The following is a 27,901-nucleotide window of genomic DNA, read 5'->3' as shown; positions in this document are numbered from 1 at the left end:
CCCTGTGGCCATTTCCCATGGTTTTGCATCCAGTTGCCTATTTCTGCACAAAACTCATTGATTTTGAAAGAACAAAACCAAAATTAAGAATACCAAGAGTTCTCCATGTTGAGACTTTGGCATTTTGGTTTACAGAGAACAATTTTCTTAACATTCCCCAGTCAGTCTGGATCACCCACAAATCCCAGTATCATCAGAACTGGAATGTTAACTTCAGTGTTTTAGATTCTCTGCTTCCATTTTACTGAGAGTTTTCAACTGTAATTTGTGAATAAAACAATGGATAAGAAGTATTGAGCAATAACCACCAAGAATTTGTTTTGTCACCCATTTCTCCTCATTTATTGTACCAAGCTCTTAAAATAGCTGGATGTGTGTATTTCTTTTAATTACTTGATAATAGCTCCTGGCACTGACATTGAGAAATAGTTAACAAAATGACATTTCATATGCTTACCCTCTTAAAACACTGACAAATTTTTGGTGACACTCCCTGACAATCAGGATGAAATGATTTTTGCTGCAAGAGCTTTGTAGTCCTACTCCATTTGCTGTGCCAACATTGACATACAACCAGCCACATGGCACATTATTTTAGAGGCAAAACCTGCCAGAAATCTAAACAAAGTCAATAGTGTTTCTCTCCTTAAACCATCTCACCATGACCCCAGTGAGCGCCAAAGCTGGCACAAGCGGAAGCTGGAAGACCCACTCTGCTTTGCCACCCTTTGCAACCACGGGCAAATTCTCAGGGAAGACAAGGCTCCCAAGAAGACAGGCAAATGCTGACTTTATTATCCACAGAGCATTATCAAGTCTTGTGTAATCTGTATCCTAAGGTGACACAAAATGCAGAACAGAAGACAAGGAACCATATCTCAGTGGAATTAACTTTTATTGAAGAGGGAAAAAAGGTTTATGTGCAGTTGTAGGTTCTTCCATCCATACTTTCAAAACTCCAAAAAGGACTGGAAACAAAACTTGCTTAATCTTTACTGTAATACCAAAATGTTGGTGGGTTTTATTGTTGCCCTTTTAAATGAACAGCAAATTATATAACTAATTGCCATGTTCAATAAATATTTTCTCTCCTGTACCAATTAAGGGGAAATATTCAACCCAGTACAATAAACCCCCCACGATTTTGGGTTTTAACTTCAAACGTTATCCACTGTGCAGCAATTCAGAAACTTTGTCTATAAAACACAGACTCAATTTCAAGTGTACAAGGTTCTATTTTTCCCAGTCAGTCAAATACCAAATTTTACTCTAGTTCAAATAATCTACACTCAAAGCAACTACCTGACAAATAAAGAACAATGAAACAACACAAAACAAAACCAAGTCCTCTGGTTCATGACTATCTAAGTAAATTTGTCATTACAGAAAAGGCTCAAAGTTGTTACTTGTTTATCAAAGTAATAGGTAAACATTTTAACAGAAACATTAACGAGTTACTTGGAAATGCAGGTTTCTATTAAAGTATCTGAGTGTGTATACTACATATGACATGCAAGCTTTAAAAATACCAATGCTCTCTTCTGATTAGTCAGGAGTCCAATTGTTTTAAAAACAAAATAGGAATGACTTCCAAAATGTATGAGCACTTTGGGGTCTCTATTTAATTTTCCTTAAGATGCTTTACTACACAAAAACTACAACAATTACAATATTTAAGAGTATTACAATAAGAAGGGATGGAAAACAGGAATACTTCAACTGAAATATGTATATTCTAAATGAACCAAAGATTTGTAAAAGAGCTGGATGGAGGACAAGGAAGGGAAAATGGGAAGGAAAGCAGTAGGGAAGCCAAGATGTGAACTTTGTATTTAAAAATCACGTCCTCAACTGTAACTCTTCTGATCATCAGTAGCGCCCTGCAAGAACAAACCAAAAGACAACACCAGTTACTACACATGAACTGAACCCCCATCATCTCAGCTTTCTTGCTTTCACATTCAGAATTCCCACTGATCAATTAATACTAGTAACAACAAGGTTCAAGCCAGCCAGATTGTATTTATGCACATGTATTTACTTACTTGGACTATAGGAACGGGACCTTGATCGTGATCGGTATCGGCTATAATAAGGCGATGGTGATCGTCTCCTTTAAAGGAAATTAAAAAGAAACCCAACAACATCCATTATGAAAGAAGCCTTATTCACATCACTTCTACAGAACACAACCATTTCCTCAGCACTGAAATACTTGGCCTGAATGAATGATTTCAGTTTTATTTGGCTGTGGCTTAGTTATTTAACAAATGCTTTTATATTTCTCTATTTGATGTGTTTTAAACTGTAAGATACTCCCAGACAAAGAATTTATTAAACTCTCACTAGCCCTGCGAACACATGAAGTGCTTCTCCAGATGCCTTCAATTCTTGTTGAACAACATTCTCTGAAACTAGATAACTTTCAAACCAGCAAGATGGTTATGAAATGTCAAGCATTAAAAGTCCCATCTACAAATAACCCCTTTTGAAACAGCACTGTGTATCAGCTGTCCCTAGTTCTATATACAGCATGGAAAAATGACTTTCCTTTCTATCTGTCCACTAGATTTACAGGGCACATGCTCTACCTCCTTCAGGTAGCAAAATTAACCCCTCGCACAACTGTTCACTATACAACTGAATTAACATAGAAACTGGAGATTACAGTCACTTTTTAATCAAACAAAACCTAATGCAATGAAGCTCTGACACACAGCAAGCACACATACAGAATCCTGTTATGAATGGAGTGACAGTTTTGTCACCTAACTTCTCAGGTTTTCCAACAAATCCACTGTTTGTACAGAAATCAAATAAAGGCTGGGTACCTGTATCTGTAGTCATATTCCTCATATCTGTCATATCCTCTGTCATACCCCCTATCATAATACGAGTCACGGCGACGACCGGCTCCACCGCCACCACCTCCTCCACTACTATTCAGGAAAAACCAAAAAACACAAAATCATCACTTTATACATCTACTCTTCAGCTTGATTTAAATGATTTAAAAGCTTTTTTAAATTGTTCTTGTAGGTCAGACACTTAAGACTATGCCATGCCAATGATCTCAGAATGAAACATTGACAGAAAAACACCTTCAAAAATAAAAAAGCCAAACAAAAATACCAAACAGAAACCCCACCAGGGATTTGAGCCTAATTCCCAGAATAACCAGTTTCAGTAAACTAAGGCCACATTAACTGACTGTGCTGCATATGTCTTATTTAAAAATAACTCCTTATTTTTTATAAATAGGGGCAATAAATTACAGTAGAATTTAATAGTATACCTGAACCACAGTAATGAGTTCTTTCTATTAATAACTTTGTGATAAGATACAACTGGCACAACTCTAAAAATTTCAAAAAGTATCTATAATTCTGTTTCTTCAACCAGACTCCAAGCGTTCAATTTAAATCCATTTTAGTCCCATTACAGGAAATGAGTGAATCCTTACTGTGTTGGCCTGCCCATGTAGATGCCTGGGGTGGGCGTATGTGCTCTTTTGGTGATTGAGTAATCCACACGAATCCTCCTGCCATCCAGCTCCATACCGTTTGCATGCTCCATTGCCTGTAGGAGACACAAGGAACAGGGACATGAAACCTGCAACCTACTGGTAACTGTGGAAGGCTATGTACAGAACACATTATTTTCCATCAGAAAAGCAAGTCCTGCACGTGTTTTATTTAGACTGGTTACTAGTGCCCCACTGTGGCGAATGGCTCATCTCTGTCCCCTGGCCTGTTTGCCGTGCTACAGGACCACACTGGGGTGGACGGACTAACGTGATACACAATCCCTTCTTAAGAGAGCACGGTACTAACCACTAATGCAGTCACTTTCCCTAGACTTTGTCTTGCACCCATCAGAAAAGTAAACTGAAAATCAAAACATCTTTTTTTTCTGAAAACTGCATCTCTCCTCCCGCTGTCTCTGACCCAGAGGGGACGGGAGGATTCAAAAGCTGTGTAAAACAGTGGCTTCCTGTAGGGTGCATATGGCCGGATTACTGCTAGTCGGCTGCCATTTCATGCTCTCCCAGCCTCCTGCCATCTCCCTTACAAGGACCTACTCCAGCAGAGCTTAGTAAAATGGCGGGTTCAGCCTACATGGATACCTAATTACAACCTTCCTCCCCACTCAGTCTGACAATAGCAGCTCGCTAAAGCGATACACAGAAGGGGCTGCGCTTGAGAAGCCTGTGCCTTCAGAGCCGCCCGCAGCCCCTGCACATACTCACTGGGTGTTCTAGCCCCCGCTTCTACTCTTTGAGAATCAATACAATGGCCTTTCACAAACTCAAAATCCTGAACATAGTTTTTTCAAGGGAGTGCAATGTACTTTTGCAGATTATATTGACGCAACAACAACTTCACAAAAAAACCCAGACCAAGCCCACAGCTGTAAGAATTTAACAAAGAGTTAATGCTGGACTTAAAAAAAAAAAATATATATATATAAAATTTGCAAAGCAATTTATTTATTTTTTTTAATCCTTTCATGTGCTGCTCTGGGATCTCTGAAATACCAGCACACACCTCTTCATGTCACTAAGCCCCACACTCTGCCCAACATACACTATTCGTATTTTCCATGTATGGAGTGTTACAATCTTGAGTGAAGGAACACAAGCACTTTGCTACTATTTAACTGTGAGGAGCCACACACAGCCTCAAAATGAGAGGGTGCCTTTTTTACTTAAGCTTTGCTTTTTTAAAAAATTAAATAATGAAGCAAACAACTATTTGGAAATTTACCTTTTTGCTGCTAACAAGGACTTACTGAATTAACACACAAGTCAGAGGAGGAAACAAAAACCTGAGCCCCACATGATTTAACTGCGATGCCCCCAAACTAGAATTGACTGAATTATCACTAACCTATTTAACTACACTTAGTTTGGTGCTAGTAGTGCTGTTTATATCTGTACTATATCGCCACCTAGTGAGTTCTGTTCCCGTACAAAAATTAAACCAACTACATTTGGCTAACTGCAAGGCAGAGCCAAAGAGGATTTCAAGTCTTTCAGCACACACTGAAGTATGTTAGGCGAACAGAACAGGAACATTAACTTTAGTTTCGCAGCCTTGCGACTTTTTTAAGTCCTGTTCCAGGAGGATGATCTAAATTAAACTAAATTTGTGCACAGAACCTAGGAATCTATGTGCGCACAAACCTAAAAATGAAAGCTGCAAATAGCTGGTTGAAAAATTAGCTTCATGATGAAAAGCATCTTTCTGGAAATTAAGAAATATGCAAGTTATCATGAAAGCTAAGGACATTTCTGCTTCATGGCATTTTCATCTCGTCAGCAACTTGCAGAGTAATAAGCTTAACTAACAGGAAGCTACCTCAAATCCAGAACATCTGGCCCATGCCATTTAGTTAAAAGAATAAACACCTTTTTAAGAGGAAGAGTTATTCGACATCAGGATGATACAGAGAAGAGACATCATAACAGCAAGACAGATGAAGAGCTGGTTTTGAGACTTCTTTGTTTTGAAAGTACCAAGCATGTGTAACATTTCAGTGGATAAAGATCAGTTCAGTTACCAGTCCACATGAAACCCAGACACCCTGGTCACAAAACCTAATTACCTACTCAGTATTAAAACTTTTCTTAGCTTTCAACAGCTGCCAGCAACAGCTGCCAACAAAAATATAAATAAAAATAATCAAAGTATTTATTAAACATACAGACATAGCAAAGCCTTTTACAGTTTTGACTGTATTCCCCAAAGTGCAGAAAAGCCAAAAGCCAGGTGAAGACATTATGAATCCAACAACAACTGACAGTATGTATCCCAGTAACTGGAAATTCCTCCTAAAGATGTTTTCAAATTCTCTTCATTACTCTTAAAGCGCACACCACAGGTTTTTGAAACAAAGTACTTACATTGTTGGCTAAAGACTGCTGCAATAGGACCAAAACCCCTATTTGAAAACCTTGTTTCAGCGAAGTGATACATCAACAGGTATTTTGTACAAAGGCTGTAAAACCATTTGTGCTTCTAATGACTGAAACTTTTGTGTTTTCTGTTAAAGTTAGAACAGTTCGTAATCAAATTCGAGATTTAAAATTTCATTAGATTAGCATGCAATAGTCAAAACAAATTTCAGTTTACTTTTCTTACTAGTTTTAGCTATGCACGAATGCTGTGTTAAGAACATCTAAATGTCAAAGGGAAAAAAAAACTGCAAGGTTGCTCTAACAGTGCAGAAGACATTCTCAAATACTGCTTAAGAGATGAAGTGTATTTTCCAGACCATCACATGAAATATTTTAAAGAGAAAAATCAAAAGTTCAAAGGGGTTTAAACCACACAATACCCTCTTAGAAGCCTTCAACTGTCAACAGACCAGTTTTATTTCAACCTGGATTTTCTTCCAGATATCCAAATGTTGTTAGAAGGCTTGCACAGCTTCTGCAAGGTGATGGTAAGCAAGCAAAAAGGATTTCTATAAACATGTACTGCTAGGTTTGGTTGTAAAGTCCAAGGAGAAAATTACTTTGTAGGCCAGAATACACATCAATATATGCTTGCAGTCAGAAAACAAGAGAATGGGATTGGGAATGGCAGAGGTAGTAATTCAGCCTTAGAGTACAGTTTTAAAACTTCAGCAGACTATCTATAATAACAAAACTCCTTCAAATGATAGTGTAAAGTGCTAGTTTGACAAAATGAGCAGTTCCCAAACTACACGATCACAACGTTCAGTCGTTATAACAGTTAGAAAGAAAGGAAGCATTACATTTAACAGATTTGTATTTCATTTTATATTTATTACATGTGGTGCTTTCTACATGTATTAGCAATTAGGTAGCGCAAAGCAAGCTTGGAAACATAGAACTTTTCATATATGCACAAATTTACAGAGGTGACTGGTACTTAAGCAATCAAGAGTTCACTGAAAAAGATTAAATAATCTTTCAGCCTGGATTATGCCAGAAAGAACAGCTTGGACAGGGAAATAATGTGGGAAATTTCTGCAACCTGCACCGCGATCACTGGGGGAAAGAGTGTGGGGAGGAACAGGGGAGAAGAAAGACTTGGCAGAGCGGATGTCACGGTCACTTGACATTTCTGCTATGGAGTTCAAGATACCACTGGTATCATACAAGAGATCATAGAGTCTATATTTCAACTGAGTAACTAACTGCTCTGAGTTACTTCAATAGCGTGGCATCATCACAACATTAGTGATGCACAGACAATACACCCAAACAGTCAAGCACAAGCAATTTATGTTGGGATTACTGTGAAAATGCATTTTAATGATTTAAAAGATATAAGATACTGCCTTATTCTCTTTGCTGATTTTGGAGAGGGTTCTTACTTGTCTTCTACTTCAAGTCCTTCATATATTGAATTTAATGCCACCCATGAAAACATCATCTCCACTGTATCATGGGTGCAGCATAGGACACACAGGCACAACAGATTAGCCCTTCTCCCTCCCAGTATACTGGTATCACCAGTTCAAGTCTGGATTTAATGAGGACATTTGAAAGGACCCTATGGAAAAAAAAAACCCCAAACTGATGGGATGAAAAAACAAACTTGAACCCATTTTTTTCCTCCACACTTCCTGTGGTCTGCTAGGCTGATTTCCAGTGTCCATGTCACTTCTGAACAAGAGTCAATTCATATTCTCTGCTACAAGGCTTGGGGGTTTTTAAAGTATTATTAGAATATTGACAATGATAATGTTTTAAAATATAACTTTCTGAGCTTAAACATCTATTGAGTGAATATATTCTCTTTAAAGTGTACTTTAAAGAGTTGCAGAGTCAAGAAATACAGGATTTTAGAGAACCAGAATGAGTAACTGGATATGTTTCTGCAAGCATTAGTGATTTCATGGTATTTCAGAGTCTCCACAAGTCTGCAACTTGTAATTCCAAACATTTGAGACATTCTTGTGTTTTTTTCTGGTATATTAAGGTCCCTTTTGATACCACAAACAGTACTTAAAGCATTTCTTCAACAAGCTATGGCAGAAGTTTTGGTCAATAATGGTGCTTCTAATATGGTCTGCTGGCACCACAGATTAAATGTCTTACAAATTAAAATGATAAACCCTGTTATTCCGGTCTTTGGTAAATGCATTATGTTAATAGTTCAGTTTCTCTAAAGTTTGTACTGATTGCTAATGAACAGTACTTCAGAAAATGGTTCTGAAAGATGGTCAGAACTGTAAAGACCGTGTAACTAGCATCAGAAATCAGAAAATACCATGTTGCCAACAGCTGCTATAGCTAGTGCTTGTCAGACGAGTTCTTGCTACAGATATACAGTACATTCTCAGTATTCCCAAAAAACAGTACTTAATTTTCTGAGTTACTAAAAAGCTGAATAGTGGTGTATTTAATCCCTAGTAACTGTAATTAAGAATCACCCCCCTGGAACAGCCAGTACTTTTTACTCATCATTCTCTCAATTTATGGTTAACCCAAGATGATCAATCCCCCTCCACCAACCTCCCCACCCCTTCTCCTAGTACATAAAAAGTTTAGGTTCCTCTAGTCACAGAAAGAAAATCCTAATATGATGATCAGGTGAATATCCTCTATAATTTAGTGTAAATATTGCAAAATGACAATATTACAATACTGGCTCAGTGCCAGCACTGACAATACTTAGAACTATGTAAGAAAGAATAACAGTCTTGAGAAACAGGTCTTGAACAGATGTTTACAGATTTTGACCTTCACATAATATTGCACACGTGGTTCTAAAGACTTAGCAGAAGGATGGCCAACATAAAGACACTGCAACACACAAGACAATAAAGCAATACCAACTATTACTTAGAAAAGGTTTAGGGTTTTGGGGGGGGTTTGTTTTAAAGTAAAACAACGTAACTTTACAAAAAAAAAAAAAGGGCACTACACACATAAGAAAGAATAGCCTTTCTTCTAGAAAAGGGTAGGTGACAACATAAGCTTTTTAAATAGCTTTTGAACTAGCATACCAAAATGAACATTACCATAGCACATCCTCAGGTTTTCCAGACAATCATCTATCAATCCTCAACATCTGTGAGTATCTTCAGTATGGGTCAGAAAATAAACAACCCAGCCAAGTACTATATTGCAAAAACCAGACCATTGCAGTAAGACATTTGACAGAAAAGAAACCTTCAGTCAGGCCATGAAGTTTCATCTCAGTAGTAGTTTCAGAGTAGAAGAGATTCCACAAGAAATCTCCTTTGCAATGGACACATGCATCCAATGTTTCTTTCCCACTCCTGTTAAGGTGGAATCACTGAGGCTACTGTGATGCTCTGACAGCTGCTCAACCCAGTAGCTCTCAAAAAGTAGTAAATCTCTGCTCCTCTATAACTACGATGATCATAAACAGTTAACAACTAGGCTGTTAACCAAACTGAAGTTCTGAAAGTCTAAAACAACTTAAGTCAAAATAAACTTCACTATTGACCCTTTGTTACTTTAAGGATACAGCAAAGTATCACCTTTAAGAAATGCTATCTTCCATGGTCCCGGGGGACTTCAGTCATGATAGAAATCACTCAGTACTGATACTGACCAATCTTAAACCAAGTTATTAAAGTTTAAATGTAACTACTCAGAACTTATTTGGTGTTGAATTTTCATATGAAGTGTTTGAGAGCATGTCAACTTAGAGGTGTTCCCATTTTACCTCTCCTGGAAGGACAATACTAGAGATAATAGGAAATACTTATTTCTCTGTAGAGTTCCTCATATATATAATTCATCCATGACTGCTTTACAAAGGCTGAAACATGCTTCTAACATCTCCAGTTTTATATTCTCTTTGTTCAGATGCCCAGGGTGTTGGAGGTTTGGGGTTTTGGTCTAGGGCTTTTTTAAGAGAAAAGGTATTTACTCAGAACAACAGTAATTCAAACATCATTGCTTTTATGCATACTCAACTTTTCAGATTTGATCTATCTTCCACACAGAAAACTACATGTCCTTCAAGTCTCCTCCTACAGGACCTGTCACAGAGTTTCCTGTCTGTAGCTATATTCCCTTTTTCTACACTAGTTGCCATTCAGTGCCATCATTAAATTCATCTTCAAGGTCCATGAAGTAAGTCAAACAAACAAGTTTTTCCTCTCATTGTTTTTGCCAAAGTACTTCAGTTACATATATTCCAAGTGTTGGGAAGTTCTGCACCCTTTCCCCCTCTTCATGCACTAGCCCATTGGAGAGGAAAACCAAAAGGGTTTAATTACATTCTCAATTATTTCAGTTTCTGTTTAAGATGCTCATCTTTATTTCCGTATTTTTGACTGTATGTAATATCCCATTTTTTCTCTCTGCATTTCAGTTTTGCAGTATCTGCCAAAACAGCTTTATACTAAAACAAATTACTTCACGCTATTTACATGGCACATTTAAAGAAACACATGGTGTCATGCATGACCATTGCCCATGGCAACAAGGAAAAAAACCTACTTCTGAAGACATATGAAGCTGTAAAACAGACAAGACTGGCACACAGATGTGACAAGAAATACCATGCAAGTATTTTGTACATTAAATGTTCTACAAACAGTCACAGTTTCAAAATCCCACTGAGCTCAGAGTGCAAAGAAACACAGGGCTGAAAGTCAGAAGACAGAAGGCCACAAAAGATAGAATATACAGCTATCCATCCTATTAAGTCCCCTCTCTATCTGTGCAAGTGATAGCAGGGAAAATACAGAAGGGACACTAAAGCAAGTTTTGGGTTCTTTTGCTTACTCCTAATAACCTGCAGCAACCACATATAAACAAACCCTACTCTTCCCATAAACTGATTCTCTGTGGATCATACTATAAATCAATCAAAGATGAGAACTGAATCTAGTTCAACCAATTCATCCACAAAGCTTTTTTCATTAAAATATCATCAGCTACCATCAGTTTTCATTTTTCAGCTACTGACAGTAGGTTCCACAGCTGTTACCCTCCCTCCCTTCAATGCTAAGTGAGAAATCACATTCAAACATTATGAATACACTTGACAAATGTAAACAGAATCACAGATAATCTGAAACATGTGCCCAGGAATACTAATCCATAAACAAGATGCTTGAAGTCTGTGACTCAGTTTGCCCAAAATAAAAAAAGCCTAAAGAAAAAAGCCCAACTTTTGAAAATTTTTTTTTCCAGAAAATTACTTTAGTTTTAATAACAATTTCATCTACAAATTTCAGTAAATGTAGTAAAGCTCACAGTATCCTTCCTCTCACAGGTAAAGTACTGCTTACTGTGATAAACTATAACACAAGCTGCTGTTCATATCTTTCGATTATTTCCTTACAGATCTATTATACTAACAACTCAGTGCAACTGTAAATAGCTATCCATATAACCAGCAGACACTGACCAAGGCACAAATTGAGACAAACCACATTATTTTTCAAATGCATGATGATGTGCTTTTAAAGAAGAAAATGTAAAGCAAAGAGAAACTTCAGAACTTTGGTAGATAAACTACTCTGAAAACTTAACTTCCAAAATATTTCAAAAATACTAAGAGGCTTCTATGTCTGAAGACTTACTTTCATTCTGAAGTAACAGACTAAAATCAATACACAATGCGCATTAGCGATTCAATGCAGCTCATGCTCAATATTTACTCAAGCATCAGGACACTGAACTAAAATGCTAACGTGTTTAAAAGCACTATGTTGTTTGAACAAAGTATTTTAAACTAATCTCACTGTGAAAACCTGCTAGTGAAATATGCATCAAAAACCACGGGCTTTTTTTTCAGAGATAGTGATGAAAACAATGCACAAAGAACACGCCTGTTACAAGTCGCAAAGCATGAATTTACCTCTTTAGAATCATCAATTCTCTCAAAATAGACGAAAGCAAATCCTCTTGATCGTCCAGTCCGTTGATCATAAACCACATTGACACCAGTCAGAGGTCCATAACGGGAAAAGACTTCACGCAAATCTCTCTCAGTGGTATACAAACTGAGACCAAACACTCCAAGGCAGGTATTAGGATCTGGATTAGCCTGGTAAAACAAATGTTCAACTCCAATTAAATTTATACAGAACAAGTTAAACATTCACATACCAAAATCTCTCAGTTATTAACAATTTAAATCTGAAGAAAACTACACACATTTTATTACAAAACTTAACTTGAGCTGTTGTCATTTCAATATTCCAATTTTAAAAAGAAAGAACTGGTTTCATGGCATTATAGAAAAAAAGACAAAGAGGAACCTGTGTTGGTAAAAATATCAGTTGATAAAACTTGAGTGACCAACAAGCTACACAGATGACATTAATATGTGCTAGGAACAGGTCAGCCAGCCTTCACTCCCACCACCATCAGCCCTTCCTCACCATCACCACCAATACTGTGCACACTGCCTCCAGTCGTACACACTAAACACATTTGGGCTCTTCAGCACCAGCAACTGAACTATAATTCAGTTTCTACCAAAGCTTCCTCCCTCTTCAACATTTCATATACAACTTCACTGAAAGTCAGTATTCACATTTGAAAGTTTCTCTTTCCATTTGGGACCTGGATGAAAGCCACCTGCTTCTTTCATTTAGAGCGTAACAAGTATTGAAGGCCAGTTGTGTGAAACTCAACAAGACTCATGATTCTTTAACATGATGTGGGATATGAATCTACTTCATACATGTCACTTCAACTGAAGGAAGTCAAATACAAATTTTTCTGCCAACTGCTTGATGCCCAAGTGGAGACCAGTGGCGTTCCTTAGTTGTCAGTGTTGGGCCTGATGCTGTTCAACTTCATTCTCAGTGACATGACAGTAGGAAAGAGTGCACCTTCAGCAAGTTTACTATTGGTACCAATCTGTGTGATGCAATCAATATACCTGAGGGAAGGGATGCCATACAGAGGGACCTTGACAGGCTCAAGAGGTGGGCCAATGCCAACCTCATCAAGGTCAGCAAGACCAAGTACAAAGCCTTGCACCTGGGTTGGGGCAATCCCAGGCACAAATACAGGCTGGGCAGAGACTGCATTGAGAAGAGCCCTCAGGAGAGATCTGGGGGTACTGGCTGATGAGAAGCTCAACATGACCCAGCAGTATGCGTTTGCACCCAGAAAGCCAACTGTATCCTGGGTTGCATCAGAAGAAGTGTGACCAGATCAAGGGAGGTGATTCTCCCCCTCTACTGTGCTAGAGTCCAGAGGAGGCCACAAAGATGATCAGAGGGCTGAAGCACCTCTCTTATGGAGACAGGCTGAGGGAACTGGGCTTGTTCAGCCTGAAGAGAAGGTTCCAAGGAGACCTTAGAGCAGCTTCCAGTGCTTAAAGGAGGCCTACAGGAAAGATGTAGAGGGACTCCTTATAAGAGCAGATGATGACAAGACAAGGGGGAATGACTTCAAACTGACAGAGGGGAGATTTAGATTAGATATTAGAAGTAGTGGTTCACTGTGAGGGTGGTGAGGTGCTGGCACAGGTTGCACAGAGAAGCTGTGGCTGTCCCATCCCTGGCAGTGTTCAAAGCCAGGTTGGATGGGGCTTGGAGCAACCTGGTCTAGCAGGAGGTGTCCCAGCCAGTGGCAGGGGGGTTGGAACTGGATGACATTTAAGGTTGCTTCCAACAAACCATTCTGTGATTCTGTGAAATTGTATAATTTCTCTATTAGGTTTAAGGTTTCTCTACATGCTACAGAGTTTATCTAATTCCAGTTCCACTCTATGAATTATTAATTATCATTCTTTCAGTTAAATTTCTGGCACATGTTATTCTAAATTCAGCTGTTTAAAACAGCAGCAACAGTCACAGGGATTTAATGTTTCTGTTAAAATAATACCTGGAAGTTGAGACAGTCAAAACGTGTTTTCAGCTTCAGATTTTCAAAGCCCCTGATGCACAGTAATTTATGCCTCAGAGCTTACATTTCAGCCTGATTCAAAGAACAAACATATTTATATCTTCTGTCATGTTCTTTTCAGTGCTTTTGTTCAGGAATCCATTGTGAAAATAAGATGCCCAAACTATTCATATATTTGAAGTTTCTTTCTTTCCCTTTGCCAAAGTTCAAACTTTGTTTTAAGACATGAATCTTTTACAATTCATTGTAATAGCTGAAAAGCAGAACACAACCTAGCAGTCTGTCATTTGAAAGTTTTAGTTATAGAGGTTTAAGCTTCTTTAATAATAAATATTTCAATCTACCTGATAATTCAGTGGCACTAATAGTCTTTTTTTATTGCTCAAACTCTTGTGATTCTAATGAAATCCCTCAGTCTTTTAAATCCTTGTTTGGACACATTCCTCCACACAGTGTATACCAGTACTGTCCTTTTTATACATCCCCCATACACTTCAATCCAACTATGTTTTCTAGGCAAGAGAAATACTAAGAATCAGTCTCCATACCCTAAGCAGCAAGTGACAGTTACATCACCACTGGAAGCACTAAACTGACTGCAGCGGACTAAAAGCTTTTATAGTAGGTTTTTTTTGTACTGCCTCCCATCAACACAGTATGCAAGTTCTCTCTACAAGATCAGAGGTGGCTAAATTGCTAGCAATCTTCTGGTGTCTTTAGGACCTTGTTATTTAGGGGACTCAACTATGGCAGACTTCAGTTTTGACACTACTAGAACTACTCCTTAGAATTAATGTGAAACTCACTGTGAAAACAAAACTGTTTCACAGCCACTTCCAAGGCAAAAAGGCTTCTTTGCACAGCAATATATTCTAATATTTCCTAAAGTAGTAAAGTGGATTCGTTCATCTCTTACCGGGAAATCTGCTAACCCTTTTGAAGTTCAGTTATTCCTGCCAATTTTCACATTAGAGTCATATTTACTACATCATGATTACACACTGGCAACAATCCACAAGACGTGTAACTATGAACATTGCTTCCCAACAGCTTAAGCCACTGTACATTGGCACTGTTTTAGTCCTTCCCTTTTTCACACACTTTTGTCTTCTCCCTCACATTGGTATTATCTGGTCTTGGTGAGCTGTTTTAACAAGGTGAGCCTGCAAAAAAAACTATACTCTTTTCCACAGGATTAGTAACAAACTAAACCAGAATAAACCTAGAAGGATCAGGAAGTACCACACCCCTCATGAAGAAGCAGGCAGACCCGTGTTTAACAGCTCTCATTTAGATCAGGTTGAAGTGATGTGGAACCAGGAGCTAAGGCACTGAAACGGATCATAAAGGCCATTGGGAGAATACTCTCAGAATGACCCAAGATGTTAGATCTTGGCTGGTGTACCTAAAATTCCTCCTGCCCATACAGAGATACTTCTCATTTACATTTTGAGAGACTTACTGATCCCTTAACTGTAAATTTTCCTATTACATGTTAACTAATAATACATATGTTATTTTGTCAAGTTAAAACCAATTTAATTACTCACAGGTATAAAATCACAAGCAACCTTCAACACAATATACTGTTATTAAGCAAATAAACACTTCAGAATTTTCTTCTTTATCTTCTCTAGTCAATCTTACCAATACTGTCCAGTTGCAAGCATGCACAGAAAAGGTGCATGCTTTTGGACTACACTGGTGTAAGCAGCAACTGATTTTTGATACTCAGCCTTGATGAACATGACATACTCTGCTGCCAGTGTGCCTTCTCCTGTTGGACATTGGAGAATGACTACGGCTCCTTCGGCGACGGTATTCTGGTGTGTACGATCTGCTTCGAGAACGTCTCCTATGGGAATGAGAATGGGAATGGGATCTGGAACGAGTATAACGTCTGTGCGAGTGTCTTCTGGACCTGGATCTTCAACAAAAAGAAAACTTCTAGTTAGGCATATGCAGATTATGTATTGAATCGTAAGCCTTACATTTCCTAAAGAAAAATCTATTTATTTTAAGATACAATTAAAATAGCTAAGTTTCTCCCACTTTGCACATCTGAAGATCGTGTGGATCTCTAATAACCTGCCTGGTAGCATCATTCTTAACTTTGTGGGAGTGCTTCTGGTGTACAATGAGGATTACGTTCATGACAGTCTTCAGGAAGTTCAAAGTTTAAATTTTTATCAGCTTGGCTGCACATGTAACTAACACTTGCACAATGATAGAGAACGTAGATATGCCACACTATAAAATACTGTCTTAACTGTAAAAATGGAAAGATCTAGCAGCACAACAGTGAAGCAGTATCTACAAATGAACTTCCACCTAGAGTTTAAAAATACTCTAGACAAAAAAAAAACCTACTTAACTCCTGAAGCATTCTTTTACAGATATCTGGCAATGATTAGCTCTATTTTGTTACAGAACCATAGAACACCAGGTTGGAAGGGACCTCCTCAAGGATCACTTGGTCCAACCTTTCTAGGCAAGGCATGACCCAGACTAGATGGCCCAGCATCCTGTCCAGCATCATCTTAAAGCTGCATGATTTAATACAGGCATTATGTTAGTAATCTGTCTAAACACTGCGAGAAGCTGAACTTTGGGAATTCAGAGCACAGTAACTCTTTTTCAGCTGCCCTAGTAAAAAGCATATATAGGGATACAGGAAATAGGGAAGATAGAATACTGCTCTCTCCCAAGAACTGCGGGAGGGGATGACAATAACAACATAATACTGTGCAATGCCTCTTTTCCCTCTGGAGCTACAAATGCTGTTTTGTCTTCTCTCTCCATTGACAAAAGAAGGATTTGGTAGCTACCCCAATTTTCACCAGTAAAATGGTACAAGAAAAGAGAGAAGACAGGTGGTATAAGCCAGGTAACGTTTATGACATACTGTCCTGGATTCAGCTGTAACAGTTATTTTTCTCCTTTCTAGTAGCTGGTGCAGTGCTGTGTTTAAGCTTTAGTCTGAGAACAATGCTGATAATACATCAATGTTTTAGTTGCTGCTCAGTAGCACTTACCCTGACCAAGGGCTTTTCAGTCTCATGCTTTGGCAGGGAGGAGGGGCACAAGAAGCCGGGAGGAAGCAGAGACAGGACACCTGACCCAAACTAGCCACAGAGGTATTCCATAACACAGCATGTCATGCCCAATATATATATATATACTAGGGGAAAATCACACAAAGGACCAAATACCTGCTTGGGTCAGGCTGGGTATCGGTCAGCAGGTGGCGAACAACTGTATTGGGCATCACTTGGTTTTATTGTTTTTTTTTTTTTCCCGTTCCTTTTTAGTTTTATATTCTTTCCCTTTGTTATTTCCCTTATCATTATTATTACTAGTAGTTTTATATTATACTTTAGTTACTGGACAACTCTTAACCCGTGGGGTTTACATTCTTTTGATTCTCCTCCCCATCCTGCCAGGAGAAAGAGAGGAAGGGAGTGAGCAAGCAGCTGTGTGGTGCTGAGTTATCAGCTGGGCTTAAATCATGACACATACTTAGAGGGGGGAGAAAAATATGACATCCCTCCTCTGTTCTGAGCAAACTCTCTCAGAACTACAAAACTCAGACTCTGCAAACATACACTTGGGAAAAAAAAGGATGAAGAAGGACATGTGCAGCATTAAAAAATCATTTAAATCTTAAAGCTTCCACAAATCAAGACGCTCCCCATGCCCATTTTAAATCACAGTTCTCAGATTTTGTTTATAAAGCTTCCAATGAAGGAATATCAAGAACTTCCCCAAGTAGCATCTTTCAACAGTTAGAGAGCTTAATCCTTCTATCTAAGTCAGATTATCTTTGCTGCAGTTCTCACTTGACTTATTTTTCCCCAAGAAGGAGAGTTCCACACAAAAGTCCATCTCCCCAAAAAAAAGATCTGGGTGAAGGAGGCAGGAGCTTTTACAAAACTGAGATGTAATCCCTTCTCCCTCTCTTCTGGAAGAGATAAACCTACACATTTTATTTGTTATTTCTACATTACTTCTTTTATTTATGTTACTTTCCCTATTCACACCCATGCTTTATTACTCATCAACTCTAATCTCAACTCTGTCAACCTATATGACCACTAACATGGAAACTAACATAGCCCTGGTTAGTACACCTCACAAGGTTTATAACTTTTTCCAACAGGGAAAAAGAAATCTTACCAATGTACCCAAAACCAGGTATAAGCAGGAACACTAAATTAACATGAGTAACTTCATGGACCTACCTTGATTTTGATCTTGACCTAGAGTGCGATTCAGAATGTTTGGAGGCCCGCGATGGACTGCGAGATCCTGACCTGCTCTCCGATTTTACACGAGCAGGACTCCCAGCTGGAGATTTTGACTGGGAGCGAGACTCCTAACAAAAAAGACAGTATTAAAAATGGTATTGGTTGTATAAATGCCTAACTCCTAACATTTAAAGTACAGTAATTCTATTATACTGATTGCTCCTGAAAAACAAATGGTTAGGCAATACCCTCCAAAACAAATTTCATTTTGCTAACCCACTGTTAATATTGTATGCTTTCCTCAAATAGGTCCCTGCTTGAACCAGATCACCAATTCTCTATTAACTAAGTAATCATGCAAATTCATCTACAACTTGATCATACAGACACTGGAACATAAACCATACATTTACTTAACCTAGGACCCATTCATTCTTCCAGATTCTTTTAATTCTACTTCACTCTTGCTTTCTACTTTTCTTCATTCTTCATTGAGTTTTTCATTTTTCATACTTCGTGTATTCTTCCCCAATTCAAACAATTCATTATAGCCTTAAAAAAAATATTCAAGTGCTTCTATCTGACCAATCTTCTGTTCAATTTTTTCCCCCATTCAATTTTAATTTTCTGATCTTTAATACTTTTCATTAGCCTTCTTTTATCTTGATTTATCTTCCACATTCTTGGAAAAAACTCTTCAATTTCTTCACGAACATTAACCTTAATGGAAAAAGAACATTTAGTATATTTAAGCACGTGGGGATTATAAAACTCTGCTGGAGTTCAGATGTTATCTACCAAATTGAAAAGCCAGCAGGTAAAGTGCAAGAAACTATTTTATAAAACAACTTAAAAAAATACTCTTTAAAAATGTATAAGTGTCTACGGTCTAACAATAAGCTTACTGAGTTCTCAGTTCTTTACTCTATTTTCAAAGCTACCCTCCTCCCCTTTCAAATTTTTTTGTAAGATACACAGATACACTAAAAACTAATTAGCACAAATAAAATATTGATACCAGTAACTGTGATTCCCCCCTAAATAGCTATGTAATTCTCAGTATCAAATATCCCCAATTCTACTCCTACACATTATTACTTAAGACACTCAGTTCAGCAGAATGGCCAAAGATTTCTAGTCAAAACCTATCTATGCACATACTTACTCGCATAATACATGCACACAGATATATGCAACAATGCATTTTTCTTCCTACTTTATCTTCCTCATTGTTATCCTGTTTTCCTTGCATACAACTTAATCCATATAAAACAAGATGTGTAATAGTACGGTTCAAAGCAATCCAATGGAAGTAAAGACAGGAGGGTTTTTTTCTTGCATGGTAATGCACACAAGAGAAAAACTAGGAAAACAAGCAAACAAAGGGCTGGTTAGGATTTCCTCATGTTTTAGTTTACAGCATTTCTAGGGAGCTCAGCTATAAAATCCTCTACAGAATAGTATGCTATATAAACCTGTAACTACAGAAGTGCAAAATTCTTAATTAAAAAATGTATAGCAAGTCCCCCCTCCCACAAGTATTTAATTTCACATTTATTTGCATCATTTCTCCTCCTGCCTGTCTTCACTGTATTTTTCTTAATTTATTTCTTAGTCTTTCTATGTCCAGACTTGGATTTTCTTCTGCAGTTAAATTCTGTACTACTCTGGGCTGAAATTCTTTTCAAAGGATACTGTCCTCGCATTTCAAGACAAGACATCCACCAGAAATGGAACCTGAGAGACTTGGGTATTAAGTATTACAGCTACGTTACCTTTCCCCTTTACCGCAATAAAAAGGACATGGGACACATGCAGAATGTCACCTGCTGGGATAACTGACCTAACTTAGCAATGAAGACCAAATTTGAAGCTTGGCTGTGACACGTGGATCATATAATCAGGTCTACATTACAGGATACCATTATAAACTATCTACTGATCTAGCTACATGACTTTCACTGAAATAAAAGGATTTTTTTGCGCACTTAACTATTACATATTTATTTTTATATTTGAAATCCACTGATCACTGTAAAAATATATTTCCTTTTATAACCACTAACTTGCTTTTTAATCACTTTGCCTCTATTTTTGTACTCTTCATTGTTTGAGTCTCCTCAATTTTTCCCTTTCACTTTATCCCCTGCATAACTATTACCAATTTCAGAATTGTTTCCACTTCCCTCCCTCCCAAAGTGATCAGCAACATAGATAATTCTGATTTAGAAAACCTCCTTCAATAAAAAGACAAAGAATTCACATCAGTTACTCTTTCATGAGAATACTGCTTTCTGCTTTGTCCATACTTTCTACAATTGAAAGATCAACTCTTCAACAAGAGCTTTGGAAACTTTAACAAAACCAATCCTTCAAACCAGTGCACAATCTAGAAGTGCTGGGAGGTGCCAAAAATACCAAGGATCAAATCACTCCCATACCATGTAAAAGTTAATTAGTGTCCTTAGCTATTCAACTAAATCTTGCCACACCACCCATACAGTTTCTAATAGTATTAGTTAAAACAACGAATCTGTATTAAATTGCCAAAACCAAATGTCACATCATTTCATGCAGGTCAAGTCCTTTCAAAACTATCTGATTAGACCTGCATAAGGGCTGCATTCACAAACACATAACTTTACAATTGGTATGTCAGAGGTGACAGCTAAGTTCTTACACATTTTAAACTTCCTCAAACAACTTAGCTGTAGATGTAAGCTGCAGCTAAAGAGAAACTACCTGTTAGTAGTTGCATACTGTGTCTGTCACTGGCAGGCAATTGCATTTCATCTCCTGATGCAACATAGATAGCCTAGTTATATCTCCTACAGTGCTTCAAAAGGAGAGACTAATGGAATCACAATAATCTGTTGGAGTTTAAGGACTTAAGGATGACGCTGAAGAAGTACCTAATAAGATTTATAACAGCAATTCTACAGGCAAAGAGATTCAGAGCTTCAAGTAGTCACAAAAAGATACTTTAATGAATCTCCCTCCTCTACTTCTTGCTATAAGGAAATAATTACCAACTGTGTCTCAGTTTGTATCATAGACTGACACAACTGTTCTGCATAAACAATCTGCACCCACTCTGCAATATGAACAAGAAAATTATATAGTTAACATTCTTTCTTAGTACATCATCTTTAATAAGAGAAAATAAACAGCTCTATTACCCAAAATTTCCGAGACAATCTCGATTCTGTACTAGTCTTTAAACAATATATACATGCTGATCTTAACTCCATAATTATCACACGAATTAATTTAAATACTGTTTAAGAGCAAAAAGGATTAAACTTTTTCTCTGGAGCCTCAACATTTTCTATCTCTCTGTTCTCAAGATCCTCAGCTATTTAGTGGCCACAGATAAGGCTACATTTCTTAAACCCAGTTTCTCATCCCACAGTTCTCTTATAGAACAGTACATATTTCAATGCCTTCGGCTTTATCATGCAAATGTCTAGTCACTGGTTTCACCCTTACAAACTTATAGGCAGATACTGATTGTGACCATGTCAAACTATCTAGATTTTGCTGTCACTAAAGCCTGTAGAAAAAGAGAGACAGCTAACTCCTTAACATTCTTCAGCTCTGACTTTCCTTTCAGAACAAATATTAAACAAGTAACACTTTTTCCAGGGCAAACCAAAACAACAAACAAAAAAACCCCCGCCAAAAATCCCACCAAACCCAAACACTTTAAAAAGCTCAGTTGTAAGGGCTTGCTTTCTCAGAATATGATGCGGTGGTTTCCTCAAGGAGGAAATGGGATTGATGATCCACCAAGAAATGAAACTTGCAGCCAAAGACAATACTGCAGGTAAACACCAAATCTAAAGACTTCAGCTTCAGTTACTGATTTTCTGATTAAGATGATGCACAGATAGAAGCATTTAAAGATAGCACTGAAGACTGTTTTTCATCCTTTCTACCTTCCCTCTTCCCAGAAAGAGCAATGTGAAATAAAATGGTATGGAAAGGCTATTCCACTGTCCCTCCTCACCTCATGATCACATAAACCCAGCTACTGAACAACTATCAACTCCAGATGATCCAATTGAGCAAAATGTCAGTCACATAAATGTATTTCATCTGTGCTGGTGCAACTGTCTAAATCACATAACCAAAGCAAGTTATATCTACCATTTATCTCCCTCACATCCTACAAAAGACATGCTACTTTCCAATATAATTATTATTTCAAAAGCAACTGAAACATTTCAATGCAAAGTAGAATTGCAGAAGTCATTAATAAGTATCCTTTCAGTTTTCTACTTTTCATAAAAGGATAGAAGAACATGAGAAAAACAACCTCACCAAAACAAACAGCAGTATTCTTTCTTTTATACCACTTTTCTATCCTCTAACTTTTGTCACTTCTTACCTTACCCTTTCAGAGTACAACAGAAAGAATATAAAAATTTAAAGTAAGTTTAAATTAGGCTGTCTATAGCAAAGCATGGCAAGTTCAATGGGAAGATAAAAATCATTAAGTCACAGAAATTTCAGTTTAAATTCATTTGACCCTGTTAAGAAATACACTTACTCACTTGGGGTGAAAAAAAGGGCAGGACAACAAGTAGTCTAATAGTATCCTTAAGCCAGCAAAACAATAGTTAAACCTTACACAAATCCAGCCCAAACTCAAAAAAGAAATTAAGCCCAACTTCGTAATTGGACAGAAAAATGTAAACATTCTAAAAAAGAAAAAAAGGAATTTAGAACAGCCTATATTCCCTGGGTAAAACTGTCAATATAATGACTTCACATCAATCAGAAAGGACAAAATTACATTTTCATAGAATCATAGAACAGTTAGGGTTGGAAAGGACCTTGAGATCATCTAGTTCCAACTCCCCTGCCATGGGCAGCGACACCTCACACTAAACCATGCCACCCAAGGCTCTGTTCAACCTGGCCTTGAACACCGACAGGGATGGAGCATTCACAGCTTCCTGGGCAACCCATTCCAGTGCCTCACCACCCTTACAGTTCACATTTTAACCACTGTTTTGTCAGGAATCTACCAACCTTCCCTGTAACTCACAAGTAATTTTTGCTTCATACTCTATTCTGTCACTCATTACTAAAAATATAACTCATCCCTTTAATTAGCTATTCTTCTATAAATATTTCAATAATATACGTAACATGCTTCTGTATAAAAGGCAACTCGTATTATGCTATCTTGAAGACATTCATATTTTAAAAGTTACCAACATCAGCAAACTTTATGCACTTCTCAGTGATACTGCTCTGATTAAAAGGGAAAAAAAAAAAAAGAGGAGGAAGCTTCAGCAAAAAACTTTATGCAGCTGCAAGTTAATCTCACTGAGGCTTGAAAGTATGCCTCTTCAGGGAGGGTTCTGTACTACTCACTCCTTTATCACATATGGAAGATAGGAAATGGAATTTGTTTTCAAAAAGAACAGCCTTCCCAGATGATAGGAACCAGAACAATATAGAATTCATTAAGCTTGAGAAAAAAAAGAAAAAAGGGAAAAAAAAAAAAGAAGAATTTAACTTCCAAACAGTCTCCTTTCCCACACTGGCCATTAGAAACCACAGCACTCCCCAAGCAGAACTCCTGAGCATAAGCAGACCCTCATGCCTGTATTTCAAAAGGTATGGAATGCAGCACCCCTGTATTTCCACAGAAGTGGCAGATTGCTACTACAGGAGAGACTGAATACAATAGCTAAATAGCCTTCTCCCCTACCATACACCCTTCACCCAAGAAATAATTTAAAAACTGATCAGATTTAGGCAACTAACATTAGAACACCTATGAAATTAAGTATTTTGCATACAAACTGCATGAAGCAAATAGAAGAAATATTCACAGTTAAGCTAAGCCAAAAGTTGCTTGCAAATATATGAGCTTTAACAAGATGGCTCACATGCAAAAATCATATTTCTTCAAGTACTCTATTAGAGTGAGATCACTGTGAGATTCTCCAGGGTGGGAAGAGGCATCTCATTAGGATGAAGGAAGACAAACCATGTAGAGTTCTAAAATGGAATTCTATCTTTGTTCTGATAAAGAATTTTGCCTATTTAGACAAAAAGGACATTAGTATTTCTAGAAAACTAATAAACTTTTACGATTATTGATTTTAATCAAACATCAGAAGCTAAACCAATTGATTAGTTTCAAGTGGAGCTCCTGCAGTGACATTTGTTTACACTCTAATTTGTCCACTGCTCTTGGGAACATTTTAATAAAGCTGCATCACAGAATGTACCCCAAATGAATGAGGTGCTATTAAAAAATAACAAGAAATCTGAAAAGAAATAAGAGTTGCCTGTCATCTGACAGCAATAATATACATAAAAACCCCAAACAATACTCAATTGTCTAACCTGCCCAGAAAAAACATTCTATGGTGATAAAATTCTATGACTTCCCCAAAAGTCAAGTTACTGGATAAGAAGCATGACTTAGAATGTTTTTTTTTCTTCTTAATCTCCATAAACATAGCTCTATCTAGCAAATCCACTATATTTCTCCTTCTTCTGCAATTTTTTTCACTAAATCATCATGCTTGAGTGGTTTTTTTTGTTCAACCAGCCACACTCTTAATACATAATTTGTTTAAGCTGAAAGAAAATGATACAAAACCAGAGCAGATGCTAATTAGTCTGAGCATATTTATTAACATTTGCCTTAAAAAAATCAATTAAAAAAAAAAGCTCAAGAATGAAAAAAACACCAAACCTATCTCTACAATGATTTTATCCAACATTTTAGAAGTGTGATTTTTTAAATGGTGCAGTATCATTGGAAAGTTATTTCCATGATGTTTTTACATTTCCTATTCAGGTTAATTAATACTACGATCTTACTAGAGGCAAAACATATACATAGATAGTACCTTAAAGCTGCTAAAAATAAACTTTTTTTTAAAAAAAGTAAATTCCCTGATCATATTATAGAAAAAAATGTGAATTTAACTGAATTATCATTATTTGTGAACATTTTTTTCTTTCACAAAGTAGCAAACCAGGAAAACCATTTCTAATTAATCTCCCTAAAGCAAAGCTTATTACGTATCAATAAACACCTTCATCTTAGTATCAGACTTCACTACTTGCAAGAGTAGTATGGATGTACTTTTAGGACAACATGCACTCTGCATGGATAGAATACAAAAAGACTTAAACTAAGCTTGAGCTCCCTTACTCTTTTGGCATTTAGTTTTTTAAAAACATGTCACACTATTTAGTATTTAAACTGAGGGGGAGAGAACTGAAAGGGTACTCAAGTCTTATTTGTGGCAATTTCTTTTCAAACTTGTTTCTAGTTTCTGCAGTTCTTTCTTCCATTGAAAACTTATCCCACACTCTCTCAGTTCCACATGTCTGCATATAGCAAACTGAAGCACCACGGCATTCACCACCACATAGCAGAGTTCTATCCAACTGGGAACAGCAAACTAAAGACCCAAAGTTGTGCATGCTTAATTTTATGCCAGCAAGCACTTTCAGAGGAAATTAAATACAAAATGTTGCAGCTTGAAATATAATTTTGTATTTTAAGTATTTTAATAGCGTCAACAACCAAAAAAGCATTACTGAAGAAAAAGAAAAAAGTATTAATAGCACCTAAAACCCACTTTAACCTGTAAATGAATTAATTACCTACCATTACGTTCAGTTACAAAAACAAAACAAAACCCACTGGTAGATAAAAACACTGCCAAATGCCAGAGTGACTGAGAAAGTCCAGTGTTACAGAAAAAAAAGTATTAAAGTTTTCCAAATAGAGATTCAAGATGATCAGAAGCCCTTTCCAACAGGTGCATTTTCCACCACCAAAGAAAGAACAAGCCAGCTAAGAAGCAGCAGTCCCAGAAACTGTTACATAGGACTTTTAAGACTCCACATGCTCTCAAAACATTACTTGCTTCTACATTTGGCAGAGGGCAGTGTGCAGAAATACTGAACCTGCACAGCTATATCAGCTTCATAATGCGAACAGATCCATTAAGGAACCTAATGAAAATGTTAAGTCAATGAACCCAATATAAATATTTCCTAACAATAAATGGCAGTGGAAATACAGGCAAGAAAATAATAAAAAAAACCATAAATCCGACTGTACGATGGGAAATTGAAGTAAAAATTTCAAAAGTTTAATAACAAAACATACTTATCACTCAAATTTCTCAGATTCAATTAGTTTTCCCTTCAGATATTAGTTTAACTAGCTGAAAAGATCTTAGCTATACTGCCATCTTTGTCCAAGCAGCCATCACAGAATAGATTTTCTTTACCTCACCTGAGGAAGCAGCAGCGGTCAATACACTGTCAAGTGCAGCACTCAGCCTAAGGAGTGTTGGTTTTGGGGTGTTTTCATTTTGTTTGTTTGGTCTTTTTACTAACATCACAAAAGGTAACAGTATTTGTGTAAAACAAAATATTAATGGAATGTGACACTACTCTTCAATAATTTCATTGCTTGTTTCTCCAAATAGTAACCCTATATAAATAACTGCAAAGTTGCTGTCACTGGTTCATCAGAGAAAGCGACCGAAAGTTTGCTGAGCTGTTCCCCTAAAGGATCGCTTAAAAGAGTAAGCAACAACAACAAATCTCTGCAAAGTTAAAAGAGTAAACAGCGGTGGAGTGAGGACAAAGCAATTCCTGCTTGCCCTGATCATCACTAAGGAAGAAAGCCATGGAAAATATACGGGACCAATCATACGTGTACATGAAAAACCGCAGCAATCGGAGGGGAGAGAGAATGAACAGGCTTAACAAGGTTACAAAGCCACAGCAGCTTGTTGAGAGAAAGCCTCCAGCTGCGTGATCAATGCGTTTCAACGGTTTGACAACGAAGGCCATACCTCCCTGACGGCTTCGGGAAGCGTGGCCCAAAGAAGATCCTGCCTGCGGGCCAGCAGCCAGGAAAGGCAGCGCACCTCTCACAAAAGGACCAGGTCTCTCCTCTCTTAGGCGGGCGGAGGCCTCGGCTACACCGCGCGGGACCGCGCTCTCCATGCCACGACCAGGGGACCGGTACTGCCCGCGGGCACCGCGGTGACGGACGGGGAACGGCAGCGACCCCGAAGCCTAATACCGGCACACAACAGAAGGCCGGACAACAGGGCGGCTCAAAATCACGGGAAAGAAAGAAAAGGGAGACAAAAGCGGGGAGAAACACCAGGCTGCAGCAGAGCTCCCAGCCCTGTCTTTGATAAAAAGCAAGCACTAACACGGTGGGGGCGAACCCGCACCGCCCGAGCGCAGGGCCCGCACCCCAGCGGGGGGTGGGGAGGGACGGGGGTGATGGGAGAAAGAAGCGTGCGAAGATTCAGGCAGCGGAGCTCAGCCCCGCGCTAGGCCAGTTCCTCAGCGCCAGGTCCGAAAAACCAACCAAGCAAACATAAAAGGAAGCAGGGAGAGGAGGGAGATGCGAGCGGCCCAGGCCCAGTCCAGACTCGGGCACCTGAAGAAGCCATTTTAGAGACAGCCTGCGTTGCCCCCACCCCTAGCGGGCCGGAGGAGGAAGAGCGCCCTCCCCCCTTCCCCGGGGCAAGTCACCCCCCTCCCATACGGCCCGGGTCGAGCCGGGACGGCTACTCACCCTCCCCTCGAAGTTGTTTTCCTCCACGTCGCTCATGTCGGCGAAGTCCTGGAGACGGGACTGGGCAAACGGGGACGCTAGTCCCAAGCAGCAACCGTACCCACGGCCACTACCGCTGTTATTGTTATGACTACCGCGCACCACCACCTCCCTCCCCCCAAAGCCTCCTAAGCCGTCTCCCGCAGCACCGCAAAATGGCGCCTCCGTTCCGTGTGCGCCCGACACCGC

The 27,901-nt window shown here is 38.2% G+C and overlaps 1 protein-coding gene across 3 annotated transcripts; it reads right to left on the bottom strand.

Moving 5' to 3' along the window:
- Nucleotides 1-876: 876 nt before the first annotated feature.
- Nucleotides 877-27,901, bottom strand: TRA2A (transformer 2 alpha homolog). Of its 3 annotated transcripts, none has more exons than XM_031053525.2 (8): nt 27,674-27,901; nt 18,073-18,206; nt 15,587-15,758; nt 11,826-12,014; nt 3,464-3,579; nt 2,832-2,954; nt 2,046-2,113; nt 877-1,880 (listed from the first exon to the last, which is right to left on the bottom strand). In XM_031053525.2, exons 1-8 carry the CDS (start codon nt 27,707-27,709, stop codon nt 1,870-1,872), a joined length of 849 nt encoding a protein of 282 aa, XP_030909385.1. In that variant the 5' UTR covers nt 27,710-27,901; the 3' UTR covers nt 877-1,869. The 3 variants fall into 3 exon arrangements, with proteins under 3 accessions (XP_030909385.1, XP_005154212.1, XP_030909387.1); XM_005154155.3 differs by having other exon boundaries at nt 2,832-2,939; XM_031053527.2 differs by having other exon boundaries at nt 15,587-15,686.

The sequence above is a fragment of the Melopsittacus undulatus genome, chromosome 1 (genome assembly GCF_012275295.1).
Source record: "Melopsittacus undulatus isolate bMelUnd1 chromosome 1, bMelUnd1.mat.Z, whole genome shotgun sequence".
Taxonomy (NCBI): domain Eukaryota; kingdom Metazoa; phylum Chordata; class Aves; order Psittaciformes; family Psittaculidae; genus Melopsittacus; species Melopsittacus undulatus.
The sequence above is the reverse complement of the archived record's forward strand: the minus strand, read 5'-3'. Positions and strand labels throughout refer to the sequence as shown.

Excerpts from the sequence above, each read along its gene's own strand:
- TRA2A (XM_031053525.2), bottom strand. The coding sequence starts at position 27,709 with ATGAGCGACGTGGAGGAAAACAACTTCGAGGGGAGG. Across the intron at positions 15,759-18,072 it reads AGGTCAAGATCAAAATCAAG|ATCCAGGTCCAGAAGACACT; the intron begins GTAGGTCCATGA and ends TTTTTGTTGAAG. Across the intron at positions 3,580-11,825 it reads GAATTGATGATTCTAAAGAG|GCAATGGAGCATGCAAACGG; the intron begins GTAAATTCATGC and ends TGTCTCCTACAG.